This window comes from Pseudomyrmex gracilis, unplaced genomic scaffold, assembly GCF_002006095.1.
Source record: "Pseudomyrmex gracilis isolate BER0280 unplaced genomic scaffold, ASM200609v1 scaffold_144, whole genome shotgun sequence".
In the NCBI taxonomy this organism is placed as follows: Eukaryota; Metazoa; Arthropoda; class Insecta; order Hymenoptera; family Formicidae; genus Pseudomyrmex; species Pseudomyrmex gracilis.
This window is the reverse complement of record NW_018020728.1, coordinates 267,795-295,367: the sequence shown is the minus strand read 5'-3', so window position 1 is coordinate 295,367 and position 27,573 is coordinate 267,795. Positions and strand designations below refer to the sequence as shown.

At 37.3% G+C, this 27,573-nt stretch overlaps 6 protein-coding genes across 23 annotated transcripts in view; 3 read left to right on the top strand and 3 right to left on the bottom strand.

Moving 5' to 3' along the window:
* Positions 1–52: 52 nt before the first annotated feature.
* Positions 53–3,095, bottom strand: LOC109857128 (ornithine aminotransferase, mitochondrial-like). 2 transcript variants are annotated; one of them, XM_020433145.1, is made up of 5 exons: positions 2,994–3,095; positions 2,013–2,303; positions 1,409–1,713; positions 875–1,205; positions 53–789 (listed from the first exon to the last, which is right to left on the bottom strand). In XM_020433145.1, the coding sequence occupies exons 2-5, from the start codon at positions 2,079–2,081 to the stop codon at positions 199–201; spliced, it is 1,296 nt and encodes a 431-aa protein (XP_020288734.1). In that variant the 5' UTR covers positions 2,082–2,303; positions 2,994–3,095; the 3' UTR covers positions 53–198. The 2 variants fall into 2 exon arrangements, with proteins under 2 accessions (XP_020288734.1, XP_020288732.1); XM_020433143.1 differs by having other exon boundaries at positions 2,975–3,085.
* Positions 3,096–3,291: 196 nt separating this feature from the next.
* LOC109857131 (cell division cycle-associated 7-like protein) lies at positions 3,292–5,361 on the top strand. Its single transcript, XM_020433157.1, has 3 exons — positions 3,292–3,980; positions 4,121–4,798; positions 4,894–5,361. The coding sequence occupies exons 1-3, from the start codon at positions 3,912–3,914 to the stop codon at positions 5,059–5,061; spliced, it is 915 nt and encodes a 304-aa protein (XP_020288746.1). The 5' UTR covers positions 3,292–3,911; the 3' UTR covers positions 5,062–5,361.
* LOC109857129 (methyltransferase-like protein 25) lies at positions 5,004–8,032 on the bottom strand. 5 transcript variants are annotated; one of them, XM_020433147.1, is made up of 6 exons: positions 7,946–8,031; positions 6,456–7,460; positions 6,024–6,372; positions 5,844–5,941; positions 5,483–5,760; positions 5,004–5,022 (listed from the first exon to the last, which is right to left on the bottom strand). In XM_020433147.1, exons 2-5 carry the CDS (start codon positions 7,026–7,028, stop codon positions 5,527–5,529), a joined length of 1,254 nt encoding a protein of 417 aa, XP_020288736.1. In that variant the 5' UTR covers positions 7,029–7,460; positions 7,946–8,031; the 3' UTR covers positions 5,004–5,022; positions 5,483–5,526. The 5 variants fall into 5 exon arrangements, with proteins under 5 accessions (XP_020288736.1, XP_020288735.1, XP_020288738.1 ...); XM_020433146.1 differs by lacking the exon at positions 5,004–5,022 and having other exon boundaries at positions 5,465–5,760; XM_020433149.1 differs by lacking the exon at positions 5,004–5,022 and having other exon boundaries at positions 5,465–5,760; positions 6,456–7,440; positions 7,946–7,970.
* On the top strand, positions 7,781–10,298 carry LOC109857130 (TBC1 domain family member 7). Of its 4 annotated transcripts, none has more exons than XM_020433153.1 (6): positions 7,781–7,898; positions 8,224–8,271; positions 8,414–8,763; positions 8,895–9,179; positions 9,254–9,392; positions 9,490–10,298. In XM_020433153.1, exons 2-6 carry the CDS (start codon positions 8,230–8,232, stop codon positions 9,592–9,594), a joined length of 921 nt encoding a protein of 306 aa, XP_020288742.1. In that variant the 5' UTR covers positions 7,781–7,898; positions 8,224–8,229; the 3' UTR covers positions 9,595–10,298. The 4 variants fall into 4 exon arrangements, with proteins under 4 accessions (XP_020288742.1, XP_020288741.1, XP_020288745.1 ...); XM_020433152.1 differs by having other exon boundaries at positions 7,781–7,984; XM_020433156.1 differs by lacking the exon at positions 7,781–7,898 and having other exon boundaries at positions 8,138–8,271; positions 9,287–9,392.
* On the bottom strand, positions 9,821–20,710 carry LOC109857126 (hippocampus abundant transcript 1 protein). Of its 5 annotated transcripts, none has more exons than XM_020433139.1 (7): positions 20,174–20,710; positions 13,945–14,346; positions 13,526–13,747; positions 13,092–13,375; positions 12,624–12,933; positions 12,272–12,428; positions 9,821–12,029 (listed from the first exon to the last, which is right to left on the bottom strand). In XM_020433139.1, exons 1-7 carry the CDS (start codon positions 20,297–20,299, stop codon positions 11,929–11,931), a joined length of 1,602 nt encoding a protein of 533 aa, XP_020288728.1. In that variant the 5' UTR covers positions 20,300–20,710; the 3' UTR covers positions 9,821–11,928. The 5 variants fall into 5 exon arrangements, with proteins under 5 accessions (XP_020288728.1, XP_020288730.1, XP_020288731.1 ...); XM_020433141.1 differs by lacking the exon at positions 20,174–20,710 and adding an exon at positions 14,553–16,404 and having other exon boundaries at positions 12,293–12,428; XM_020433142.1 differs by lacking the exon at positions 20,174–20,710 and adding an exon at positions 14,553–16,402 and having other exon boundaries at positions 12,293–12,428; positions 12,645–12,933.
* A 361-nt stretch (positions 20,711–21,071) lies between these two features.
* LOC109857124 (histone-lysine N-methyltransferase 2C-like) overlaps positions 21,072–27,573 on the top strand; it is a 32,144-nt gene continuing 25,642 nt past the window's right edge. For all 6 annotated transcript variants that reach the window (XM_020433136.1, XM_020433135.1, XM_020433134.1 and 3 more), the window contains exons 1-12: positions 21,072–21,300; positions 21,980–22,203; positions 22,535–22,712; positions 22,860–23,054; positions 23,125–23,352; positions 23,488–23,734; positions 23,818–23,935; positions 24,050–24,243; positions 24,391–24,629; positions 24,889–25,369; positions 25,731–26,007; positions 26,110–27,567. In XM_020433136.1, coding sequence (XP_020288725.1) covers positions 22,053–22,203; positions 22,535–22,712; positions 22,860–23,054; positions 23,125–23,352; positions 23,488–23,734; positions 23,818–23,935; positions 24,050–24,243; positions 24,391–24,629; positions 24,889–25,369; positions 25,731–26,007; positions 26,110–27,567 — 3,766 coding nt within the window. In that variant the 5' untranslated portion in view covers positions 21,072–21,300; positions 21,980–22,052. The remainder of the gene's footprint in view (positions 21,301–21,979; positions 22,204–22,534; positions 22,713–22,859; positions 23,055–23,124; positions 23,353–23,487; positions 23,735–23,817; positions 23,936–24,049; positions 24,244–24,390; positions 24,630–24,888; positions 25,370–25,730; positions 26,008–26,109; positions 27,568–27,573) is intronic.

Genomic DNA, 27,573 nt, shown 5'->3' with positions numbered 1-27,573 from the left:
CTAGTTACCGATAAAATATAACTAAATAAAGTTAAAAGATAAGAGTCTAAAAATGTAACTAGATAAAGTTAAAATTATTTAACTTTTTAACTTTTTAACTTAACTTTTATCTTTTTAACTAGACACTACCCAACCTTGAGTATAAACAGTTCATAATAAAAATAGAATTCAAAAGCAATGATAATCAAGAACATTTTGTTACTGATACATGAGAATGGTCTTGGAAATGATATTCGCGCACTCGTGTATCTGTTCCTCCGTGATGATCAACGGCGGCGCCAGACGGATGATGTGACCATGCGTGGGTTTCGCCAGGAGACCGTTCTCCTTCAGCTTCACGCAGATGTCCATGGCGTCGAGCTTCTTATTGACGACTACGGCGTTCAGGAGACCCTTTCCGCGCACCAAGGTCACCACCTCCTTCGGCAGTTTGTTCAGCTCCTTCCTGAGCACGTGACCGAGCTTTTCCGCGTTCTCGGCGAGCTTCTCTTCCTCCAGAACGCGGAGCGCTTCAAGGGCGATTCTGCATCCCAGCGGATTACCGCCGTAAGTCGATCCGTGCTCGCCGGGTTTGATTGTGAGCATCACGGGATCGTTCGCCAGCACACCAGAAACGGGATAGAATCCTCCGGAGAGTGCTTTGCCCAGGATCAGAATGTCCGGTTTCACATTCTCGTGATCGACGGCGATTCGTTTTCCCGTCCTCGCCAGACCGGTCTGCACCTCGTCCGCGATCCATAGAACATTGTACCTCGTGCAGAGTTCTCGGACTCCCTTCAGGTATCCGTCCTGAATACACAATTAATACATATTGAAAGATAAATATCGTAAATTCCTTGTTTTTGAACGCAGTACGTTTTATACGCGACGTTACCTTGGGAACCACGACGCCGGCTTCGCCCTGAATAGGTTCTACCATGAAAGCGCAAACGTTCGGGTCCGCGATAGCGTTTTCCAGCGCTCCGAGATCGTCGTAGGGAACGATCTCGAAACCGGGCATAAACGGCCCGAAACCGCTATAGCTGGACGGATCGGTGCTCGAGGAAACGGCGCTCATTGTTCTGCCCCAGAAATTACCCTCCGCGAACACTATTTTGGCCTGATACTGCAATATGCCTTTGGACGTGTAACCCCATTTGCGCGCCAATTTACACGCCGTCTCGCCGCCTTCCACTCCCGTGTTCATCGGCAACCATTTGTCGTATCTAAAGTCAAATATATATATATATATATTTATAGGCGCAGAAAATCCAGAAAATGTTAGGTACACCGTATATAACACTTATCTTATAGATATGTATATACATTTTTTTTTTATTTCTACATATCCTTTCGTTTGATCAGTTAATCTTATCGATACAGAGCAGGAGTTTCGTGTTAAGATGTACGATAAGAATTCTTCACGTACCCAAAAAGTTTTGTAATATATTCTTCAAATTCACCCAGAACGTCGGAATAAAACGCCCTGGACGTCAGAGTCAGAGTCTTCGCCTGTTCGACCATCGCTTTGTAGATTCTCGGATGACAGTGACCTTGATTCACAGCCGAATAAGCGCTCAGGAAGTCGAAGTATCGTTTACCCTCGACGTCCCACATAAAAACACCCTCGCCCTTGCACAGGGCCACAGGAAGGGGATGATAATTGTGAGCGCCATATTTGGATTCGCGATCGAACACCTGTTGAGATGTGATTGTCCTGGAACATTGAATACGCTGGAAAAAGAAATAAAATATATATTTTTCAATCTTTTGTTTTTTTTTTCTTATATCTCGTGGAAAGGTATTTTTAATATTTATTTATTCAACTATACTTTGATCCTACGCTTTGTATTTTACCTAGTTGGTTTTTATTTATTCTTCAAATTTTAAAATTGTGTATATCTATAAAATTAACAAAATAGAAAAATAATATTTTAATTTTTTTTATAGTATGATTATATTATATTTATTAAATATTATTTTACGTAATGCGCGAAATTGGACAATGATGAAATTACTGCTAATTATATTACCTGTGAGCGCAGCAGCGTTCTTGCCGTTCCTTTGATACCTCGTAACGCTACTCTCACTAATGGGTCCATTGAAGGAATTGTTGAGTCACTCCCTTGTTAATTAAGGCGTACGACAATAAACCGTGGAACCACGACCGAGAGGGATTTGATATCAGAGTTCTTCAAGCGTGAGCTAAGTGGTTTGTCGTAAATTGAAGTGAAGCATTCGCTAGAAGTTTGCTGTTCTCTGCTGTCTCAATTACAGCGAAGTGAAAGTTTTGTGTCAGAAGTTACGGCACATTTCACTTTTGTCTAAAAAAAATTTAAATGTCGAAGATAAATCAATTTATCACACTAATGGATCTTTCTGCTGAACAAGCTCTCAAGAACAAGGAATCGTATACGCGATCGTAGTACAAATTTGTTATGTAATGTAATGTAACAACTTGTTATGTAATTGTCAACTGTGTTTGTTGTACTTATTGCGTTTTTAACAACGTAAAAATTATTTATTAATAAAATATCTTTTATTCGCGTAACAACAGTTTTGTTTCAAGTTCGTTTCAAGTTGCAAAAGTACGAACTTTTATATTAAACACTCTTACGGATATTATCATATTTGTGTGTAAGAATATATTAATTTTTAAAGTAAAAAAAATGGCCTCGCAAATTAAAATCAGTATTACGTCGTTAAATTGTATTTTCTTGTGTGCCGACATACACGGACCGGTCGATGACTTGCCATTAATAGATGTGTACATATTTATTTGTAACAAATAATTTTCAAATTTTCAATAGTATCCCTTTTTATTTATTGTTATTTATTTATCTTTCTATTTTATATTATAGCTGAAGAAGATAAAAATATATGATCGAAACGTTCTGTTCAATGTGTTTGAATCTTTTTTACTTGAAAAAATACCACTGCGGAATACCAGCGTATTTGGTCCGTTTATACTGATATTAATTTTTATATAAATTACCTTATAGTATATAACATACTTCTATGTCATTCCAAAAAACTGTGACCTGTGATTACTCGACGCGGATTTGTCTGAGCGACTAACTGTCGTTAGACTGACTGAGCCGGTTCTCGATGAACGTATGAAAGTTTATCTTAATTGTACACACGAGTAACCAGTAAGTTTACAGAAGATAGTAGGGCGGTATTATATCACGGTTTTTCCGTTGTCACTCATGTGTCGAAGTACAAACTCTTCCCCTCTAATATGTTTACTTTTATAAAATTGTCAAGCCGTGTGTCATCATTGCCGATAAAAACAACGATATTCGTTCTGATAGGTTTACGTAAGAAACGATTTCAACAAGGTGTTTCGAAACAATTAAGCCTACGCGAATTTAGATAATCAATTTGTGAAAAGTAATCGAGCAATTCGAGTATTCTGTTTGCGTCTTTTGAAGTAGTCATAAATTAAATGATTTTCATAAATTTGTTTTTGTAAGATTTTCTCTCTTATACGTACAGAAAAAAAACATTGCGCTAAAAGAAATAAGTAAATAATAAACATCATCATCTCAATAAAATGTTGCAATGTCGCAACAAAACTTATTACTGTACAATAGAAAACAGAATGATCATGTAATGAAGAATTTGAATTATACATGGATTTTCGTGAATGACAGGTATTACATCTGTCGAGCGCCGATAGTTGGCGTAAAAAATTGTTTTGATGCGGTTTCTATTTGACGCCTTGGATATATTTTGACCGCCAAATTCGTACAAAAAAAAAACAACATTTCACGCCTGACGCATGCGCGGAACATGTGCAACCGTGGCGCTGTTCGAACCAAGTGAAACATTCGAATTCAGTTGAAACGATTCTCGAGCCGAACTTGCCACTTTGCCGTGTAAGTGGTTCTCAGCAATTTTCAGTTCTCGTCGTCTAATTCAGTCTGATCATGAATGACGATAGTGATGATGACTATGAGACAATTCGACAAAAAAATATATCCGAGAGAAATGCGCTTGTAAGTATTTTTTAATTCAATAAATAACCTCGGAAATCTTCGAGAAACACGGCAGTGTCTCGCGCCAAAAAAAAAGAGAAATCGAAAGTTTGCTTGCAATTTGAAAAATTTCGCTGCATCGATGTTTTTCTTGTGTCTAGTTTACCGAGCTCTTTAAAGACATAAAGAAGCAAACCAGCGAACTCACGCAATTGCAAGAGAAACAAGTAAAAAACAAGGATGAGGAAAGTTCGAGCGATTGTGAGAATCAACCACCAAAAGTCAAGAAAAAACAACGCAAACAAAGTTCACAGTTTCGTCGAACGTACAACACTAGAAGTAGAGCTCAAAAAGCGTCCAACGGCACTATATCGCACGACGAAACAGATGATGAAGAAGACAATCGCAGGACTAAACGATCCTCTAGGTTGAAGGTTTTATTTCCATGGGCGAAACCGGCTCAACGCTACATCGATATGATGAAAGTCGTATGTGATGTGGACGAAGAACAAGAAGAAGAAACAGATAGTGATAGCAGCTATGAAGATAACAAGTACCGGAAACGAAAAAATTACAAAGTAAAAGCAACATTCAATTCTGCAAATGCTCTATCAGTAGACGAGATTACGCAAGAGATGTTGGATAATATAGCTGACAAATTTTCGAGTAAAATATATTGTAAAGTCGGTGGTACATCTTGTCACCAATGCAGACAAAAAACTTTGGACACAAAGACGATTTGCAGATCAGGACATTGCATAGGCGTTAGAGGCCAATTCTGTGGGCCATGCTTAAGACTTAGATACGGTGAAGATGCAGTGGATGCACTGAAAGATCCAGTAAGTTTCATTCTTTTGTTTCTGACTTGCATTTTTTGTGAAAAAAATTGTTCATTCTCAAATATAAATGTTTCTGAATCTAAATGATTTTCTAGGATTGGGCTTGTCCACCCTGCAGAGGCTTGTGTAACTGTAGCATATGTCGTACTAGAAACGGACGTGCACCCACAGGAATGTTAGCTCCTCTTGTAGAGCAAGCTGGATTTTCATCAGTTTTGGCATATCTGCAAACAAAGGAAGATGGAGATGAAGATACAGAATAATATTGGTGATCAATGTTTTCGTTAAATGTTTTTCAAAAAGTTATCGAACATGTTAAAAAAATTTTAACGCGAGAAAAGTATCTACTTTTCCAGACAAATCATGCATTGAATGCGGTTATACTTTGAAATCATTGAGAAAAATATTTATAATCATTATTTATTTAATTTATATATATTATGTAATTTATGTGATTTGTCACAAAGCAAGTAAATAGCAATTTCTAATTTTAGTTTATATTTTAGAATATTTTTTAGTCTATTTAACAGTGCGTACAAAAGTTTGTTAGAAAAATTGTCAATTTCAATTTGTTTTATAAATCAATTATTTTTATTAATATTTTAAATCGTATACAATAACATCCTCAACTTTTTAAAAAATTTATACACATTTTATAAATCCGTTCCCAATAATCGATAATACTTTTTTTTTGTTGTTTCTTCCGTCTGTTACATATATATTTATGTTTATTTTATTGCGAATATTGCGTAACGTCTGGGGGAGAGTGCTGGATCAAACAAGCGTACTACAGCGACCTTCGAGCACTGACTGTTATTTTGCAGAAATACTATTCTGTCCAGTATGATAGCCGCCTCCACTACCGAACTCATATATATTCTCAGTACTTGAAACAGACGAAATTTTTCTTCAAGATGTATGTGATTCTGATATATTTTCTGTAACGCATGAGTTGATGGTATCTAAAAAATAAAAACTGATGTGATAAACTTTTCTATTGTTTTGTAAACAACGAACTTGCGAGATCGAACATACATCAGCGTACCTGTTTGTTATCTATTCCGATTTTGGATAGCGCCCATTTGGCGTAATCTACAAAATTGTCCAACGGCCCACCGCGACCGACTTTAGCATTGTAATACCCTGTTGAAAATAATAAGAGAACATTATTTTTATATAATATATATAGTAGACAAGTGTGTATCTTGTATTTCCGTGATCTGACCCATAGATTGCAGGACAACTTGCAACACAGCTCTGTAAAATAACGAAGAAGGAAGATGCTTGTGTTTGCTCCTTTCGAGAGATTGTTGAGCCAACATTCTGGCGTTTTTCGAAAAATTACAACGTCCGCTCAGCGACTCGTCTGCTAAGTGATAACAACACGGGACTACAAAAAGTAAATGAATATCTTCGGCGCGTAAAAAGGCTTTGATCACAGAATGCACCAGATTTCCGCAAGTATGCAATCCCGTCAGAATGAGATTTCTGTTCAGTCTCCAATCGGGATAGCACGTGTTAACCATTTTGGCGTAATCAGTTGTATCATTCAGTTCTTGAACTACGTATCGAACCTAGAAAAGAAAATCAGCATTAGAACTGTAATATGTGTAGTAAAAAGTTTACATTGAATACAGAACCGAATGAAGTATTAAACCTTAGACAATCGCGATTGTTTTCTCTTCTGGATCTTTTCTTGACGATTTATCGCACCTTTGTAACAGACTTGCGACGAATCGATCGCCAATACAGGAACGTCAAAGTGTTCGGACAAGTACGTCGACAGGTACGCCTTTCCTGCGCCAGCGTCTATCACTAGACTGCGAGTGGAAAGTGCCATTTCAGCGGCCACTTTTCCGAGAACTTCGATCTCGTGTGATTTTTTTGTTTTCATGAATTCGGACTTCGGGCGAACGAACGTGTTAACTTGTTCCTTATCGAGGAACCAGTTCGGCAGATCGTCCGCACACACGACCGCTGGACACGATTCCAAAGACAGCGATCTTGTCAACTGTATGAAACTGTTCAGTTCCGAGTTCACGTTGTTGTTCTCCGTCCACACGTCGTCGCTCATTGTGTTAACATTCTCAAGCTCCAATTTCAGTTTGTCCGGCAAACACTTGTTCCACAATCTTTCCGTGATGAAGTCAACCAAATGGCAGTCTATTAGATCCTGATGAGCACCAATAAACTCCAAGGCTTTCTCAAAATAATTATTGTATTCTGTCATCGTCCTTGTGTTAAAATTCAAGCTTCTCCGCCTCGGGATATGATCGAGGATAGATCTTTGCCAATGAACAGAACTTGGCGTATTTGATCTTGATGTTTTCCACAGCCTGCAGTATGTCTAGATTGTTCTGATGTTCGGGAAAGACACCGCGAATTTCCGCTAACAGCTGTTTCGCTGTCGCCACTGTTTTCTCGCAAGTGTTAACATTACTCTGCAAATAGTGATCCAAAACTCCGCTGTAATATCCCAATTGAGCAGCTATTACGCTACCTCTGTGGTATCCTAAGTGATATCCCTTCAACAGTTGCGTCTTTCCACTTTCGTAGCCTTTTTCATAGCCCGATTTCTGTGCAATCTCTTCCGCAAACAATAAATCCTCAAAAGCCTTGTTCACATCCAGATCCTTCTCTTCCTGAGACATAATTATATCAACTGAAAAGATATAACAGATTTAGTGTTATTTTGGTTCTCATTAAAAAACAGTAGAAACATTTTTAAAACGTTCAACTTTTCCACTGTGTTTCTACTTACATTTATTACACTTTGTTTTTGTTTAATGCAAAACAATGTACTACAGAAATTATTATGGAAAATAAATATGCGACTTCTTTTTATATAAAAAATAAATATAAATAAATCACTTGAAATTACACTGCCAAATGTCATGAACGAGTGAGAACAAATCACGTGCGTGAAACAACATAAACTTATCGACTCTCTCAAATGTATATATAAAACTATAAATGTATACAGAACGCGATAATGCAACAGCACACGATTTTCTGTCCGCAATTACAAGCGTGATCACGCGAGAAAAAAAGATTGTTATATTCCTAGAAATATTAATCTTTCCGATCTAAGGCACATGCAGTAAGTAATTTAACATTTCGTTCAAATAATCAAGTGCCAAAACTTACATATGTGCATAGAGGGAATCTTGCACACGGAATTTACAGGTTATTATAGTGACGTGTTCAGTACACACATATACGTATACCTATAGATGCGGTCAAAGTCTTACTGCAGATGTTTTGAAACATCATTCTATCTTTATTCTACATGTAACGAGAAATAAAGATAGAATGATGTTTTGAAACGTTTGCAGTGAGATTTTGACCGCACCCTATATAGTTGCGGATACAGTCACGGTTTCCGCACACATTTTCTTTTTTTACTTCCAAAATAAAATTTGTAGTGTATAATGACAGACGAGCGGAATTTTCGGTCGTCGTACTACGAGAAGGTAATGTATAAAATATATAAATCTATGTAATTTTCAAATTGACACATATTTCGAGCAATATTAACATATTTCTTTGTTATTGCACAAAACTGCTTTTCACTATATAAGATTGCAAATAAATATTTTGACGTTAAACAAACAGGTCGGCTTTCGTAGCGTCGAAGAGAAAAAGTCTTTGGAAATATTGTTGAAAGAACGACCATTCGACAAGGCAAAGCTGAAGCAGTTTTGTTTAAGATTTACTGTGCCAGCTATGTACAGGAACTTCTTGTGGAAAGTGTTACTGGACGTTACACCGGTTTATATGGAAAGCCACGAGTTTATAATGGCCCAGCGTAGGAAAGAATTTCAAGATTTGCAAAGAGCATTAAAGGTTGCAAAAATCATAGACGATTATACCAAACCCCACTTAGTATTCCTGGCAATGTGGCTGTTACGCAAAAGAAGAGCAAAAGTTGATGTGACTATCCAGTTGGAATCATCTTTACACAGGTGTAATTGTGTTTGCAAAAAGTCTTGTCAATTAAAATGTTTCAGTTGATTCTATAAATTCTTGAATAATTCATATATCACACATTACAAGATTACTATTGTTAATAATAAGAGAATTTTACATGTTCCAGAGCTATGAGCAAAATAGCTGAGACACTGTGGAATGTGATTGATGTGGAGTCAGAGCAAGAGAAATTAGTGGATATGTATTGGATATTATCTGGATTCTTTGTCCAAGTGGAAAAGGTGCAAAAAGAAGTCGGGAAGTTACAGGAATGTACATACGCATTACTGGAGAGAGAGGATGCGGAACTGTACAAGCACTTTGTTAACATTAACGCGCTTCATAATCTTCCATACGATACATGGTTCTGTTCCTGTTTTGCTGGTGTAATCTGTGACGGATCTATTGCTAAGTATGTATTTTATCGAATTATGTTCGAACTACTGCAAAATATCGGCAACAGTACTGAACATTTCACTTCTGTAGGATATGGGATAAGATAATAGTGTCGAATTTTAGCGCGTATCGAATTTTAGTATTCGTCGCCGTGGTTACATTAACCACTTTAAGACGACTGCTCTTGAGATGTGAAAGCACAGACAATGTATTGGATACCGTTAATAACGTAAGACTATTAATTTAAATTAATAATGTGTTACACACAAGCACAATATGATTTTTCAGTTTACATATTCTTTTTCTAAATCTACGATCTCCTTCAGATAACAGAAGAAACGTCAGAAGTGATAGTTAACAAAGCGATCGAATCAATGCAACAAAGCGGAACTACTCAACAAGTTGACATGTATTTCACTAAACACAGTTAATGTTCCTGATAAAAATCAAATCCATCACTCTAGTTAATCACATGTGTATGTTAATTGATATACGTATAAAACTGATTTATCTTAAAAATAATCACTTTTTATTAATGCATTCATCGTACATTATACATATACAATTACTCAACTCCCACAACAGAGTCAAGGCTTATTTCTAAGTTTTATTTATTCGTATTCTTAATGTTTATTCTTAATCTTCTTTTTTTTCTGATTTTTGTATAATACAATCATGTATATTTATATTCCACTGTATAAGAGCGACTTTGTAATTCTAAGGAAATACCAACTGAAACTATAAAACTCTGCAGTTGCATTGTTTACGCCTGTTCACGATTTCTATTTCGGTAATTACTGATATATACCTAAGATTCTAGAAAAAACGCATAAATTTTGATATATTTCACAAAGATCACACAGAAGCCACGTACTTTTTTACCGTATCGACTGAAATCTTCACGACTCTACTTCAAAATTTGTTTCCTAACAGATTATTTCTAAACAGATGTACAAAGGAGGAATTAAAATTATATATGTATATGTATATAAACATGTATAAAATACATATTTATCACACTTGTGTTCACACAAAAATCGTATGAATATTATTCGGTAAATATCCATCAAATAACCGTTGTTTTTGAGCTGTTCAGGGAGGTAACAAAAGTGTATAGAAAAAAAAAAAAAAAAAATCACCATCAAATATAAAACTCGGTAATATTCTAAAGCATTCATACGCAAGCTCCTATAGAGAAAATGTCTAGGATTTATTGTTATGTTTCAACTAATTTGTGTCTGTTATTAATCACTCTTTGGTTTTTTTTTAAATACAAGGACTAATTGATTTCATAAGAGCTTAATGGCTTTAAGATCAGTATGGTAAGTAAAGTTACTGTTTCTTTTCTTTTTCCTTCTACGTGTTTAGTGTTTTAAACAATTTAATTCTTTTTTATATATAATACGTACTATTGTTAATAATAATACAGATTAAAAATTATGTATAAATTCACAATTTTTAATCACATGTATTAAAACCAATGCCACTGCAAAAAATAATAGGTTTTCCCTCATCAAAGGTGTTGATATTTTTTGTTTTGTAAAAATAGAGGCAAAATATACACGTATGTAAGGCCCTACATTCTATTATAGAACTGGTTTTCTTTTTTTTTTTTTTGTTTTTTTAACATCAATGACTCCGATTAACACACAATTTAAAAGTACTATCGATCATTCAATTAACGATACTGGTTTATAACGATACAATTTTCATTGATCATCGTTGATGGCTACCACTGCTTTTGAAGGACAAACTATATTCCTGCTTCTTAAACGTGTTGAGGCCCTCTCGGTACGTTCGTAATTTCTATTTAATTAAAATAAATAATTTGTGCAAAACAGAAGACACATAAAAGTCGCATGATATATATGTATATATAAATATTCGGTAAATTATGTGTCAGATGATTGTACAAGATAAATAATATTGCTATATCATCTTTCTATACAAAAAGGAAAGTACAGTTTTTATCTTTTTCAATTGTATTGTAGTTTTTTGTGTGCAAATATTATGCTTATAAGGAATGTGTAAAAGCTATTTCTAGTGTTTACGAATGTATAGGTATATGGAGATGCAAAAATATGTTGCGATTTACATTAGCACTTGACACGTGTATGTGTATGTGTGAGACGAGGTATAACAAAATATTATCAGGAATACAAAGAGAAAAAGGATACGACATCAAAGTAAATATTTTCATCGAACAAATAATTTTACAAATCTAATAAAAATACTGATTACGAATTTCCATTGGTGGTGTGCCGTTTTGTGCCGTCGGCAAGCTGCATACAAATTAGGAGTCACTGATCATTTCGCAAAAAAATTATCATCTGATTTTAGCGATTGGCGCGAGAATCTCGAAAAGGAAGAACTAATTTTTTTTCTTTTTTTTTAATAATGTTTTCGCCTTTCGTAACGTAACGTAACATGCCTGTCGTACGATATTATACTCAAGTTTGAGATCAACCCATGTATTTATCGCACAAGCGCCGCTTGCGGAAAATTTGTCACAACCTAAACATTAAGTTTTCTTCCATCGATAATCCTAAAACCAAGCTTCAGTTACTGTCTTAAACAAATAGTATAATACAGTATAGACAACTCTATTACAGTCTAGAGCCAAGTCAGGTGCACATCATAGCGACATTTTCTCTCCCTCTCTCCCCACCCCGATTAAACGTGGAGTTACATGTCGCTTATTTAATAACGTTCTCGTCTTTTTGTTGCGTATGCTATGGCTTGCCTTACTTTTTTATCAATAGACACTATAGCGCGGCGGAATTGCAATTGTCGACTAGTGGTGACAGCGGACCGATCTTTCCCCTGCCACTTCGATCTGCCTCGTATTGTACATCCAAGGACAAACCTACAATGAAACCAATACTTTAAGATTTTATATTGTTACAATAAATAAACGATTCATATCTTTAATATTTTCATGTGCTATTAATTGTAAGTATAAGAGAATATGTTCAAAAAGATATAAAGAATATACATGAACTTAATTATTCAACAAATCGATGAAAATCAGCATTAGAATAGTGCTCAACAAATCCCATCACCATAAACATATTTGGCATTTAGGATATTTGACAACCTGTAACGTACATTTCTGATATGCGTATTTACCGGAGGGCCTCCGGGAAGTGGATGGATGATGCAACGATCCTGTTGACATCGTATTTGATTCGGGAATAAACGCGGCTACTAATAGCGCACAGATTACGAGTAATGCGCCAAATACAAACGGCGGCCCTGGCACGAGCTGGAAATATAATTTAATTAGCATTCTATTTTCGAACGACTACTTTCGATTACTATGTTCGATTACTGCAATATTTGCACTTAAAAACGCATAAATTTTTCTGTGTTGCTTTTCATTAACTAATGCTTTTTAATTTTTTATATAAGACACAACAAAAAACAAAACGAAAAACAAACATAAAGAAACTATTCTTACCTGTAAGTATAATGTATGTACCTGGGGCATTATATCAAGATGCGTACTAGTTCCCGTTCTGTTGTTCTCGTCCACGAATGACGATTTTAGAGGGAGATTTGGCGTTTCGTCGTTAAGATCAACGTGAAAAAGATAGAATATGACACCGAACATGGCAGGGCCAAGTCCATTGCAGAGACCACGCATTCCAGTTACCATACCTTGTACTAACCCTTGCTTATCGGCGTCAGAATGCATGGATACGAATGCAGAAATTGCGGGATATGTGATGCTTGATACAGAAGCAAGCACTCCAGCAGCCCACATCATCCTTAAAATAATTAACACTCCTTAAAATAATTAACATCTATATCAAATACTGATATAAATTCAGTATTTTCTAAGATTTAGTATTTTCTAATATAAAAACTATGAGTATATTAAACAATAGTGGTTATTATATTTATGTGAATAAAGAAATTCCATTACCATGTTTGTGAGCCGAATCCGTACCACATGAGTTGTAACATTTCGAACAACAGACCAAGCATTATGGTATGCTTGCTACCAAGTGTTCTCATCAAGGGACCTAATATAATCTGGGCACCGACGCTCAGGATGCCCACCACGGCGATAAATATAGCCACCATGAAGCCGGAAAAGCCCATAGCCAGTTTTAAATAAACAAATATACAACTATACTGTCCGGCTTCGGGTAGGTAGCTCAGGAACACAGTGACACACAGCATTAAAATAGTATGATCTTTTCCAACCTGCAAAACAAATCATCACGTCTCTTTTACGATATGCGTACACCGCGTAATTTTCTCACTTTTGAAAATTATAACACACTGTAGCCTTTCCTCATATTTTAAATTTATTAAAAAAAAAAAACAAAAATAAAATATGTAATTAATGTTTACCTTTCCCAGAGCTGCAAATGGATCTGCTTGCTCCCACGATATAGGTGCTGGTGGACGTGCTTTCTCAGGCAAACTTTCAGGTACAGCCACTAATATAAAAAACACATCCAGTACTGCAATTGCAGTTGCTAAAGCTACGGCAAGATTTTCACCATATGTTGTCATGGTATAAGCCCCTAAAGCGGGACTTATTACCATACTTGCGGCAAAAGTTGCTGACACCTGAGAAGAGAAACAAATAAATACGATTTATTTTTCAAATTATTATCTTTTTACTGTTACTTTTTTGCGCGATACGAAGGTCTCGCATCTAAATACATATATGTAAAAAAAAAAAAAAAAAAAAAAAAAAAAAAAAAAAAAAAAAAAAAAAAAAAAAAAAAAAAAAAAAACAACGCCGAACAGAAATGGACACGTACCAAGCCGTACGCTAGTGATCTTTGATTTTCTTCCGTCACATCTGCGACGTATGCAAACACCACGGAGAACGTGCATGCGAATACGCCACTGATGGAAATCATGGCGAAGAACCACCATGTGTTGATGCTCATTAAAGGTATCGGCGCACACGTGAAGGCCACTGTGATGAGTAGAAAGAATTTTCGACCCCACACGTCGGAGAGGGCGCCAATCAGTGGCGCGGAGAGAAAAGATAGGATTCCTTTGATGCCCATTATCAAGCCATTCATTAGAAACGTGTGATCCGGAAATGTTTCGTTTAGTACTGAGATAATGGGCATGGTTAACAACCCCCATGCAAAGAATTCCAAAAATATTACAACCAGCGCGTGGTACACGCTCGCCTCGCCGATACCGGAACTCTGGAAAAAAAAAAGAAAAACGAGAACGCACGATAAATAACATTACGACGTGTGAATTTGCAAGCATAATATTACAAAACAGTCTTTTTAGTGCAAGCGACTGCAAGATGTTTCTTTTAAACTCGAGCAAGAGAGAGAAAATATGGGCGATCTTCCGCGCACGTGTGTGTGATTGAGAAAATATTTATGATATTTTTGCAGCTGACCTTGAGATGTCTGTAGCATTGCTGGGCGAATGTGAGAGGAGGTGTGAGCTTAGCTACAGCGTGATCTTGAGTGTTGTGTATCTCAGAACAGGACGGGCCCAGGCCCTCTGTTCCGCCACTTGCCCCGGGGGGCATGACCCCTAAGAAATGTTACTGCGTATGTTTTTTTTCATATTCACATTTTAACTGGGCGCCTCTGTCATCATTTTGCTCGCGCGCACGCATTGCAAAAAGCGATAGATAAGCCTCCTTTGTTCATGTTAGCGCACCGTATCCGCGACTCCGGGTTAAATATTTCGGATTTCAGTTTATCCCTCGATATTCTCAGATTTGTTGCTGCAATCACCGAGTTCATGCAATCGCTTCTCATAGCTTCTACGAAAGCGATCTCCGAAATACACAGAATATATATATGTCGCACCGTAATCTAAATCTAATATATTATGCACCTTGTTTTCTTTTGTAAATAATTTCTTTTTTTTTACATCATTTTCATCACATTATCTTTGCGACATTTTATATGTACGTGTGGTAAGAAATAATGGCAATAATTATAATAAAGCTACGTATTTGTCTTTGCTATACTCTGTTTGCGTTTTGCACATATTGAAATCAATAATGTCTCTTTGTTTAAAAAAAAAACTCTTTTAAAGATTTGTGACACTTCAATAAAGCTCGTCAGGTTTTTTTTTTTTGTTTTGTAATCTCTCTTCTATGTACACCCGATGATAGATATTCCCGTTTCACCGCGAGTTTCTCAATAAGAACTATCAATTATAATCGTTTAAGTACCGTGCAATATAAGATCACTCTGCTCACGTCATGTGCTTCTTTTTCTCTTTTAAATTCTTAATTACACTTATGAGAGGATTATGTCATGATTTTTAAACTTCCTGGGAATCAAATTGTCAATGTGTTTGAACTTCAGTGTGGCAGTGCGAAACTCATGCTGTGATATATTCCTCTTTCTCTCTGTTGCATTTCTTCCCTCAAATCTGTGCTCTCAACATATACATATATATTTTTTCAGTGTTACGTATAGATATACAGACGCGATTTGGTGATCATCTAATTATATGTCAGAATTAATGTTCTTTTCATCGTTTCACATTTTTAGTGCCAGATCCGGAGTACGTCATCGAGTGATTTTTCTTGGCAAGTCACGAGATCCGCGGGTTTAGACGAGCGAGTTTAGCTTCACGACTGGCTACATTGTTCAGGAACTGGAGCTCAGAAAAACGGAGCGGACTGGCGTTCACGTCCTTTCTGCGCGCGAACGTACGTTTTTTCTTCTTGTGACGAATTCCATCTCATGATGAGGGAAAAAATTGCGCGTTCAAACAATCGAGCGACATCGGCTGATCGCTCCTCTTCCAAGTCCATCGACGAGCGAAGTTCGCACGGCCTTGACTCGGTCGCGCACAGCCGCGTTCGTGACGTCACACAGGACTCCGCGAAAACGAAAGAGGGTTTACGATGGAGCGTCTCACGTCCGCGGGGTTTTTGCACGCGCGATCTTCGACATCCGCAGGTACATTCGAAGGCTGACTTCGTTTCCGAAACGATCGGCGGCTCCGTGACCGCGGACGGAGTTGTTCTTCTTCCCCTCGCTCGTCTTTCACGCGTGTCTCCTCTCTTCTCTCTCGCTCGTATCTTTCTCAGGATCGCAGCCGTGCGTCGGCGGCTGTCGAACGATATCACCGACGATCACATACCTCCGGCCGAGACACGTCGACGCGCTGTCAACTCCTCGCACGCTCGTGTCGTTTGACAATTCACGCGCAAGAAATCAAACCTCCGCATTGCAACTGCTCTCCTACTGTGAGACCACCACCACCACTCCCCCCTTTTCACCCTGCACCCAGCGATACGGTCTATAGGCACTTCGAGCTAACTCCGCGCCTGTCCCAACCTAACCTAAGCGACGACTTTACACATTCAAGATAGACAGACGCGTTCTATAATAAAACTATCCCCAGAATCCGGTAGCGTTTGTGCAATTATAAGAAAAATATAAGTAAAACTGAAAAGTGCAGGAATAAAAAAAATATGTCTTAGAAAATAAAATTCTTATATTTTAAGGATATTACTGACTAGCACGCTAAGTCACTGGCTACTTGGGGTAACTTTGATATCAGATGACCGACGACCCACCGTGTGGGTCATATGGGTGACAAAGCGTCTTAATTAAGTAATTAATTAACGTTTCGTTTTAATTAAAATTTCAAACAAAAAATAGAGATAATGATACTTCAAGAATGTAAAAATTATATAACAGATACAAGTATTATGTATACTTCTAACCTAACCTAACTTAATAAAAATTTTATATAGATGTATTTAGATTTAAATGAAAAAAGAATTCTTTAAGTAATAAACATTTATAAATTCTTATGATATTCCTTGAAACACTCTCCCAAACATAGACCTGGATTATCTTTACAGCCGCTGCAGAAGTAATTAGTATTTTTTCGCACTCCCTTAGCAAAACATTGTCTACACCTTTTTCTTTTTACTTTATTATTGTCATCTCTGGGTAATATTTCAGGTAGATGTTCGTGTTGTGATAAAGCAGAAGATATGTTTTCCACATTATTCTCAAATAACAAGGTATCGATAATATTCAGACGAAAGTCGGAAAAATTTGATTTCTTTGTAGAAGGCGAGTATTTTAAATGCAAGAAGAAGGAATTTAAGAGTAAAGTTTCCACAATGTGTATCCATATTTTGATATACCACTTAAATGTTTTTCTAAGGCAGGTGTAATAAGATAACATCTGATCCTTCTTATAATTACCATTTATAAATTCATTGTATTTATGTAATGCCAAGGGCTTTTTGTGTTTTCCTTTTCTTTTATCTTCTAACTCTATTAGATCTGCATTAAATTCGCTTGAGATAAACAAAACTTCTCTTTTGTCTTGAAATTTCCCCATCATAACATTGTTTTTGTGACGAGATATAATTTCACCTTTTGCAAGCTTTGTCTTGATGACAGTTACATTATTTCCTTTTCTTAATCTTCGTAAAGTACCTGTGCAATATGTTCTGGCATCAAGTAGCTGCTTGATTAATTCATAACTACTACAAAAATTATCCATATAAACAGAATGTCCTTTTTGAAGGAAATCTTTCAATAAGAGTAAAACCACTTTTCTTGCATGTCCTTTTCCGCTGATATCATCACTCTCTTTGTACATTCGAAGAGCTATTCCGGAACTTTCAGTTAGAATGTACAACTTGACACCAAACTTATGTCTTTTTCCAGCGATACATTGCCGAAACGTTAATCTGCCTTTCCAAGGAACTATTGTCTCGTCTACAGAAAGTTCTTTATGTGGATAATATACTTGTTTCATTTTGTTGTTAAAGTAATCAATAATCGGCTGTATCTTATTCAAACAATTGTTATTTGTGTTGTTTGAAGAGAAATGCAAACAACGTAAAATTTCTTGAAACCTGTTTCTACTCATATGTTGCGAGAAGCAGTTAAAATTAAACAGCCGCTGAGTGCTCCAATAATTTTGTAATTGAGGACACTTAATTGTACCCATATGTAATAGTAAACCAATAAATATTTTAAATTCTGCCACTGTTAACGTTTTCCACTGACCACCTCTTTTACTGTTCCCAAATTTATTTGTTTCTGTAACAATATTTGAAAAGAAATTCATATCAAATAATAGTGTGAAAAAATTATAAGGATCTGGTCCATCGGGTGAACATTCAAAACCGGCACTTCCTTCAAAAACAAATTTCTTAAAATTGCCATCGCACTTCCATTTTTCATCACTTCCGCCACCTTCAAATTCAAGTTCACTTAAATCTTCGCTCTGTGACACAACACTGGTCACACTTTCACTATATATGTCTTCAGCTGTTGTTTCATCATCTTCATTATCAGTTTCTACATAGTCCTTCCTATTTATTTCATTATCATCACTATCACTATCATATATAATTCTTCTTCTTTTGTTTCGATTACTTTCCAACTTAAGATCCTCACTTTCTTTATCACTATTTATATTTCGACACGTTGACGGTCCTGGTTGTGGATTATTCATTTTTTTAACTCGATCTTAAAACCAATGACAAATTAATTTTTCATACACTTTATTGTAAATTTTACTCCTCTAGTCTCATAAATTTCCTGAACGCTGTCTGAGAACTAACTGATGTTTGTACATGACCCACATGCTGAGTCATCAACCAAACGGGTGAGGTTAGATATGAGGCATTGTGTGACCCATATGATGAGTCATCGGTCTCGAATGTGTTAACAGCTGGTAAACGCTGCAATGTACATATTCGAAAATCGCCATACATAATTTTCTTCTCTTGCGCGAGATGTCAAAAAAAAAAAAAAGAAACTCTCTCTTTTGAGCTCACGGCGAGCTTTCGTAGGAACACACATTTTCCTTCGCGATGCGTGTTCCGTGATCGATTATTGGCGCAATTGAAAAAATCACATCGTGCATTAATTGATCGATGCGGGGCGACACTTCTTCGCTACTTTGTTCGTTCTATATATAAATGTTTATGTGTAGCACAAAATACAATACAAAAATTATGACATTGTTACGTGAGCTGCAATAAGTTATTTTTCTTTCTTGCAAATTAATTAATCGACTTGTAAAGTCGCTAGATTACAATTCAGAGTAAAATAAATAGTAGGAAGACATTTTCTGGAACGATTGAAATCTTTATCTTGAATAGATAACACACGCAATGATTCAAGTAAAAATGTATGTACAGCTGACAAGACAGTAACTTGCTTTAACATAGAAGTTATTCTGTTTTTTTTTTTTTTAATTCTATCAGCACTATCATCATTGAATATACACAGCTGTTTAGAAATAAATAAGTTCTTTCTGTGTGTAACGTTGATTCTATGAATAAAAACTATATACATGTACATATATAAACACTGAAAAATATTTATAACCAATTAATATTTGAGATTTAGATGTAATCAATAATTTAATTACGTTAAATTATTTTGATTGCATCAAGAATTTTTACAGATTGTTGTCCAAAATGCAACAATAATTACAGTACTAAGATGTATTGAGCATATAATAGGTTAGGTGAAGAAAGACTATAATTACATTAACTCTGTTTTGCAATTACATACACAAGGTTACAAACATATCTGCTTAAATCAAACGAAAATAAAAACTCGGAAACAACACTAAAAAAGTGCAAAATACTTAGAATTTTAATAAATTAAACACGCGACATAAAATGTTATAAAACAAAGAAGATGAGTCTACAGATACCTACTATTAACATCTTCATTGTGCATTTGGAAACTTAACGTATCTTGTAACTTCATCAATTTTTCAATTTTATCGTCTGGCTGTGATTTTTTTTGTAACAATAAATGCAGGAGAGGTGCACAAATTTATTACACGTGTAAAAAAACTTTCAGATGGCGATGTTATTTACAAGCGTAAAAGCCGCATAAAGATAATGATTCAAGGTAAAACACGGGTCTGAACGAGATTAATCGTGGTCAAAGCAAGGGGGAGCCCCAGGCGAGCTGCAGCAGCAGCAGCAGCAGCAAAACCAAAAAGCAACGATCAAAGTGTAAAAATTAACGAATAATCTTTAATAAGTACCGTGATAACTCCATCCTTCATGATGGACTTTCGGCTTCGTATGATCATGCCGACGACTTTCTTCGAGACTTTGGCGGGCATATTCACGCACTGCGCGCACAAACTCTTTCGCTTCTTCAATTTCATGAATTCCTACGTTCTCGTCAACACGGTAGAAGTCATTTTCCCGCGACCAGCTGTCTTCTCTTTATGTCCTACAACCTTATCACCTTGATTGTGCCACACTCAGCTCCGAATCCGTACTCTCATCGCCTGGACACTGTTTTTATTCTACATAATAACAGCAGCACGATCAAAACGAACGAACGTATCCGCGTGTACGCGGACCAACACAGACTATCGCGGAATCAACCATGAGTTATCCCGAGAGGCGATCAACTCGTATCGCGTATAGCGTAATTAATTCGACAGGTGGATTTTCATGTGCGTGACGCAATAATCCGCGGACTGTCAACTATCACGAACGATGCGCCTCCCGAGTATGCACGAAACATCGGAGGCATCCTCGGCGATCGCTTCCCGGGATACGCTGATTGGATGTCAATTTCGGGGAAGTCGCCACAATTACCGTGTATTGCGAGAGACGCAACAAAAGCGCCGAGCAAATTCACTAGAACATCTGCGATCTTCAAATGTCAAAATCTAGTGATTCGACCCAACCAACTTGCAACGACGACGGACCAATCATTTCTCGCGGTGCGACCATAAACACCCAAAACCTAGACGGCGATTGGCCGTTCCGCGCGAGAGGATTCTCAGTTCCTTGATGGCGCCACGTATTTCACGAAGCAGAGCGGCACAAGAGCGCGGAAAGGTACTGCACAAATTTGCTATGAATTTTGGGGAAATTTATGGCTCAACTTGTGGCGAGCCCGTGCGCGCATGTCCGTTCCCCGTGTTCCTAGTCGCGTCTCGTATATTCACCGACTTCCACTCTTCCGTTCGAGCAGAGAGTCTTACTTGTCTCTGCCTCATGTGTGTGTGAGTGTGACATTTTTTTCCACAGACTGTTTCGTCCAACTGCAACATGTTTACCTGGCTGGGTCGCCGCCACCACCGTTACCAGTATCTCGCCGTTGATACCGCTAGGATATTCGTGTCATCTTGTCAGCCGCATTAATTCACAGGTAATGCTCGGCGCCGCGGCTCCGCTCTCCCCGCCAACGGCAAGCGGCGGCGCGCCCTGAGTTCTGTTTACGTAGCAATGGCGAACGCTCTCCTCGTCGCCGCCGTCGTCGTCGCCGTTGGCGCCGCGACGCTGCCGTCGCGACGCCCTTATTCTCTCCCCTTATTTTTGCCGTCCCGAGGGAAGGAACGTACCTTCCGGCCACTTCGCACGGAGAGGGGGGATTATTTTAGAATTTAACGTCGTGTCTTATATCAAATTTTTTTCGCAAGTATAGACACAACCGTTAAATAGTCACGTATTTTTCTTGCATTTTTCGAGAGATTTTTGAGAATTTAAGAGAAATAACAGTTTTCCATCGGTTTTCTCCAGATTCTGTTTTTCTTTATTGATATTTCAGTGAGATATTCTGCAGGAATTGATCATGGAGATTTAGTTTTGTGAGTGTGTTTTAACACACGGTACTGAATTTAATATTGTGCTTTGTACAGTGTGTTTTTGGCTCTAATGAAAATCAGAATCAGGCTACAGCTGAAAACAAGATGCTGTGTAGTGAACTCTGTGTGTGTGTGTGTGTGATAAGCTGCTTGCTTTCACGAGACTAGAACCTTCTGTTACCAAGCATGTACACACGTATATAAAGTTATATACACGCATATTTTTTCAATATGCTAATTTAGATTTGCGGAGCAAAACAGAAAAAAAGCAGGAGAGAGCGTGAGAGAGAAAGAGAGAGAGAGAGAGAGAGGTGCCATGGATGATGAAGAGCGTCTTGAGGGTGAAGAAGAGATGGAGTTGGATGAGGCTTCTGATGGCGAGGATGAAGATGAGGAAACTACTGGGATTTCTGTATCTCCTGCCAATTCAGATCAGTTAATGGGACAGACTACTCCAACTACTCCTGGTAATAGTTTGTCACTATATTTTGAAATATTGTTTGTCTTGTTTTTGTTTTCAATATTTTAGGAAAAGATTTAAGAACTGTTTGCAGTTTGTAAATCTAATATTTATTTTAAACAATCTTGAAATAAAATAATTAAATATTGTGTGTGTAAACTCAAAATAATTAAAAATATTATATGAGATATTTAACACAAATTTTAGTGCTTTTGGCTCAAGAATAGAAAGCTAGTGAAAATGTTTAATTATATTTTATAAAACAGATGTTTATGAATTTTTTTATGTTTATAATTTTTTTCTGTATCTAGTTTTATACCTATATACTGTACTTATAGTCACACCAGATGAAGTTTTTCATGATCCATTGCGATACCAAAAGTTTCCACTGCCTGGTGGCAAGCCTTTGAATATTCGTAGAGGGCCTGGTAGACCACGTAAAGAAAGGCCTCTTGGTATACCTCGTGGAAGTGGTACTAGGAGGCCATTTGGAAGAGGTGGCGCTAGAGGCAAAGGGTTTGTTTAATTGATATAATTATCAATCATGACTTACAATTACTTTATTTCGGTGGATAGCACATGTTTTGAAAACAGTTTTGATGTCATTACATATACATATATATTACTATTTATATATTACTATGTATACTATTATATGTCTAGGCTTGGATATGCGAGAGGTATACCACGTCGTACCAAGAGTAAGGATGACGACACACACTCGGAGTCGCCAAGTCCTTTACGTACTATCGGAGACGACGCCGCTCCTGACGGCGGTGGCGGCGAATCGTCATCGGGAAACACAGGCGACAAATCAATGCTGGCGCCTGAAGAACCACCATACTTTCCTGAACAATGGTAAAAATATCTGTTGCACTTGATATTTAAAAATGGATTGAACAATTCTTAATTCTAAATATTTATATAGGCCGGGCAAAGTATGCGCGTTATGCAATTTAGGTGAGAGAAGTCAATTGGGACAGGGCGAACTTTTGCGCCTGTCGTGTCCAACAGGTTTTATTCCAGAAAAATCGATGAATCGCGAGGAGACCGACCATTTCGTCGATAGCGCTGCTACTGGAGATAAAAGCCCGCGTGCAGCCGTACCTGGAGCCGCCGTTACGTGTCGTAGGCAAAAAAGTTTAGCCAAATGCAGGTGAAAATTTAAATGATAACTATATTAATATATCATGGTACGTTAGAAAAGTAGAAATAGAGATATATATTTTATATAAAGTTTTCATATTACATTAATATAATTTTTTTTTTTAATATGTATCTCTCTCTCTAGGAATACTAGTCTAACAAATTTTACGGAGCCAGTGGAGGAGCTGACAATCGTAGGCTATTCGGAGGAACCGGAAGTCAGTATTCTGTTCGAGTCGACGACCGGCTATTTTTATGTCCATCAGTCATGCATTATCTGGTCTAGCAACAGTCAAGATTTAGCACCGGAAGTAACAAGTCGTGCTGTTCTTCAGGCTTCCTCCAGACGTTGCGCCTCTTGCTCACATTATGGAGCCGGAATTCCTTGCAAAGTAAATTTTATACATGCAATCAATATTACAAGTCACTAATATGAAGTTGAGAATGATTTTACATAATTAATTGCAATCCACAGGTGACATCGTGCAATCGTTATTTTCATTTTCCGTGTGCCGCAGCTAAGAGTTGCTTCCAAGACATCAAGAGCTTATCTCTATTTTGTGATCTACATCTCGGTCAAGTCCCGCTTTTGCGTAAGTTTTTTACATTTTGAACTTTTATTCTTAGACTTTTTATTAATTTTTTTTTAGTTAACAAGTATATTTTTTTACATACGCTAATGTTAAAGCAAACTTTTGCATTTGCAGTGAATGGGGAGGTAACTTGTGTGCAATGTTATGGAATGGGAGATGTGTCAAATCTAGTGATGTGTTCTGTGTGCGGCCAACATTATCACGGCAGTTGCGTAGGACTAAAGTTGCAGCCTGGAGTACGCGCTGGATGGCAATGTGTGTCTTGTCGTGTATGTCAAGTTTGTCGACAACCCGAAGACGTTTCTAAGGTATTGAAATTCTTACAAATTTAATTTCTCAAAAACGTGTTTTGATATATAAGCGTTATTGAATTTTATCTAGTTTTTAATTTTATCATTGAGGTTGTTTTTTAACTTACAATTTTTATAAACTAATTAATTTTCTGCGTGCAATAGGTGATGTTGTGTGAACGATGCGAAAAGGCATATCATCCTAGCTGCTTGCGACCAATTGTTACTTCTATCCCGAAATACGGATGGAAGTGCAAGTGTTGCCGCATATGCACCGATTGCGGCTCACGTACTCCCGGAGCTGGTTTGTCCTCCAGATGGCACTCTCATTATACAGTATGCGATTCGTGTTACCAACAGCGCAATAAAGGCTTTTCATGTCCTCTCTGCCGAAAAGCTTACAGGTAAATAGAACATTCATTATATCATATAGATATCGTTTATTCTCTTTTATTTATTTGTTTGTTATTTACATACAAAGATGTTTTTTCGGGTTTGAACCGCGTTAGTGTCATTTTAATACCGACGTTTCGTGAACATTACAGCTCACTTCATCAGGGTTTGAAGAGCAGCCTGATACTGAGTATCAAACATCTTTGTATGTTAATACTACACACCGCGAAAGCATCAAATATCAAATTGTTTGTTATTTGTTACTTGCAGAGCTGCAGCGTATCGTGAGATGGTGCAGTGCCATTCGTGCAAGAAATTCGTACACGGCAGTTGCGATCCCGAGGCCGATCCCCGTAAGTATCAGCAACGCAAGGAGGCGAAACCTGATTACGAATACGTCTGTCAACATTGTAAGGACATGGCTATGGCTAGACGAAAGGACAGCATTGATGACGGGGACTTGAGTCTAAGCGCTTCTCAGGAGAGTCTTGATGGCGATTCCTTTGAGATGGATTTTCAGGGTAGTTCCGAGGAAGCCCTCTATTCAGTTGGGTTAGGCAAGGGAAAACCGTTTTGCGTTACTAAGATTGCAAAAAAGAGATTAGGAATCAGTGGCGGTGTTATTGGTAGGCCAAAAGGTGTCGGGAAGCTAGGCTATCAGAAAAGGCAGAAAATGACTGAGTTTGGAAGGAAGAGAGGACCTAAGGCAAAAATTAGAGGAGTTTTTGGAGCGCCTGGAGTGGGTTTGCAAGTATGTATGTGTATGTGTAACCAGTAAACAAATTTATATTTACAATTAATAAAAGGTTAGGAACACTGTTTTGCCACAAAATTAAATAACAATTATAATATCAAATTATGTCAAACTTTAAGTTAATGCGGTTATTAATTACTTTATAAGTCCTTATGTTCTTTTGCTTAAGCACATGAGTAATTTATTAAATGACAATAATCATAATTATTTGTTTACTCAATACAAGAACAACATCTAACACTATCATAGTTTATATTTATAATGTTTGTATTAAAGTTGATAGAATTTTTGTGTTTTTATTGTAAAGCGAAAAAATATTTAAATGACTAATAAAATAATATTAATTTTTATATTATAGCGTCCAATGCCGGACTCTCAGTCGAAGGAAGAGGAGTCTGGAGTAGATAACAGATTAGTTCTCTGCTCTGCTAAGGATAAATTTGTTCTAACTCAGGATATTTGCGTCATGTGCGGTGCAATCGGCACCGATCAAGAAGGTTGCCTGATCGCGTGCGCACAATGTGGCCAATGTTACCACACGTACTGTGCGGCCCATCCTAATTCTTCGGAATTAAAGTTAAACAAAGTCATCCTGCAGAGAGGCTGGCGATGCTTGGACTGTTCTATTTGCGAAGGTATTGAACAAATTACTATGAGAAAATGACTATAAATTACATAAAAAAATTAAAATAATACACTAATAAAAATATATAAATATGAATTGTTTTTTATTCAAGGATGTGGTGAAAAACACGATGAAGGTCGCTTGATTCTCTGCGACGAATGCGACATCAGCTATCACATCTATTGCATGGATCCGCCTTTGGACAATGTGCCACATGGTCCGTGGAAGTGCAAGTGGTGCACACAATGTCAAACTTGTGGTTCTAGCAATCCTGGATTTAACTCAACTTGGCAGAAAAACTACACTCAGTGCGGGCCTTGCGCCTCTCATACTACTTGCATCGCCTGCCAGGAATCGTATCAGGAAGGTGATCTCATAATTCAGTGTATACAGTGCGAAAGATGGCTTCACTGCATTTGTGATACCATAAAAAACGAGGCCGAGGCCGAACGCTGTGCGGAAGAAGGTTATGTTTGTCTTCTATGTCGTCCTCGAGATGTGCCTCCTCCTCATCTTCTCACAAAACCTTCTACAAAATTCGCCAGATTATCTCCTCCGCCTCAAAACCGAAGTCCGGAAATATATAAATCTTCACAACATTATTTAGTTGAGGGAACTTATCTTTCCGAAGCTGGAATGAATTATATCAAAGCTGTAACACCGGAGCATCAACAAACGCGGAAAAAACGGAGAAAACTGCTTCCAATGGTAGATAAAGAAGCAGATATTATGGCGACTATTGAATCTGTTGTTGCCGGAGGAAGCTTGGATAATTCTTTGGAGGAAGGTAACAAGATGGAAATAGATGTTAAAGAGGAATCGGAAATGGTGCTGAAAGAGGGCATGGTGTGGCATCAAGCTCCTCCCGAAGGTTTCAGCATCTGTACTTCAGAGAGTGGGCTTCCTGTTTTGCGAAAGAAACGTCAAAGGAACCTGCAAAAACTAGGAATCGGAGGATTTTCAGTAAGACTGAGAGGAACCAGAAAGGAAAAAGAAGAAGAAGGAGGGGATACCGAAAAGCTTGGAGAATCTTCAGTTATGGGACCGGGAGACGATAAACCCCGAAGAAAACCTCAAAGAAGGAAGCCAAAGCCCAAATTGTCAGAATGCTATCCTCTTTACATGCAGGAAGCGTTTTTTGGTAAAGATTTATTAATGATGGACACGAAAGAGAAAGATCTTAGCAGTAGCGAATCTGAAGTAGAAAAAAAGATTCCTGAAAATGCTAATACGATTCAATTGTCTCAAGACGAATTGAAGGCGATGGAACAAGTTAAAGCAAAACAGGAAAAGGAAGACGAGAAAATTGTTCCTGAGCAAATCAAGAGGGAGGAAGTTGTGGAAGATGACGGAAGTGATACCGAAGCTCTTGGAGATATTTTACCGATTTCCGGAGACTTGTTGGATAGTGATTTAGTTAATACAATAATGAATGAAAATGATGACGATCTTGCTAAAGCTAGCGAAGCATTTGACGAATTAGACGATGCTCAGAGTGGAAGTAAGGATGAACTAACGGATATTCTTAGTCCGCATTTTAATTTAATGGAGTCAATGGTCAGAGATACCGGTAAGT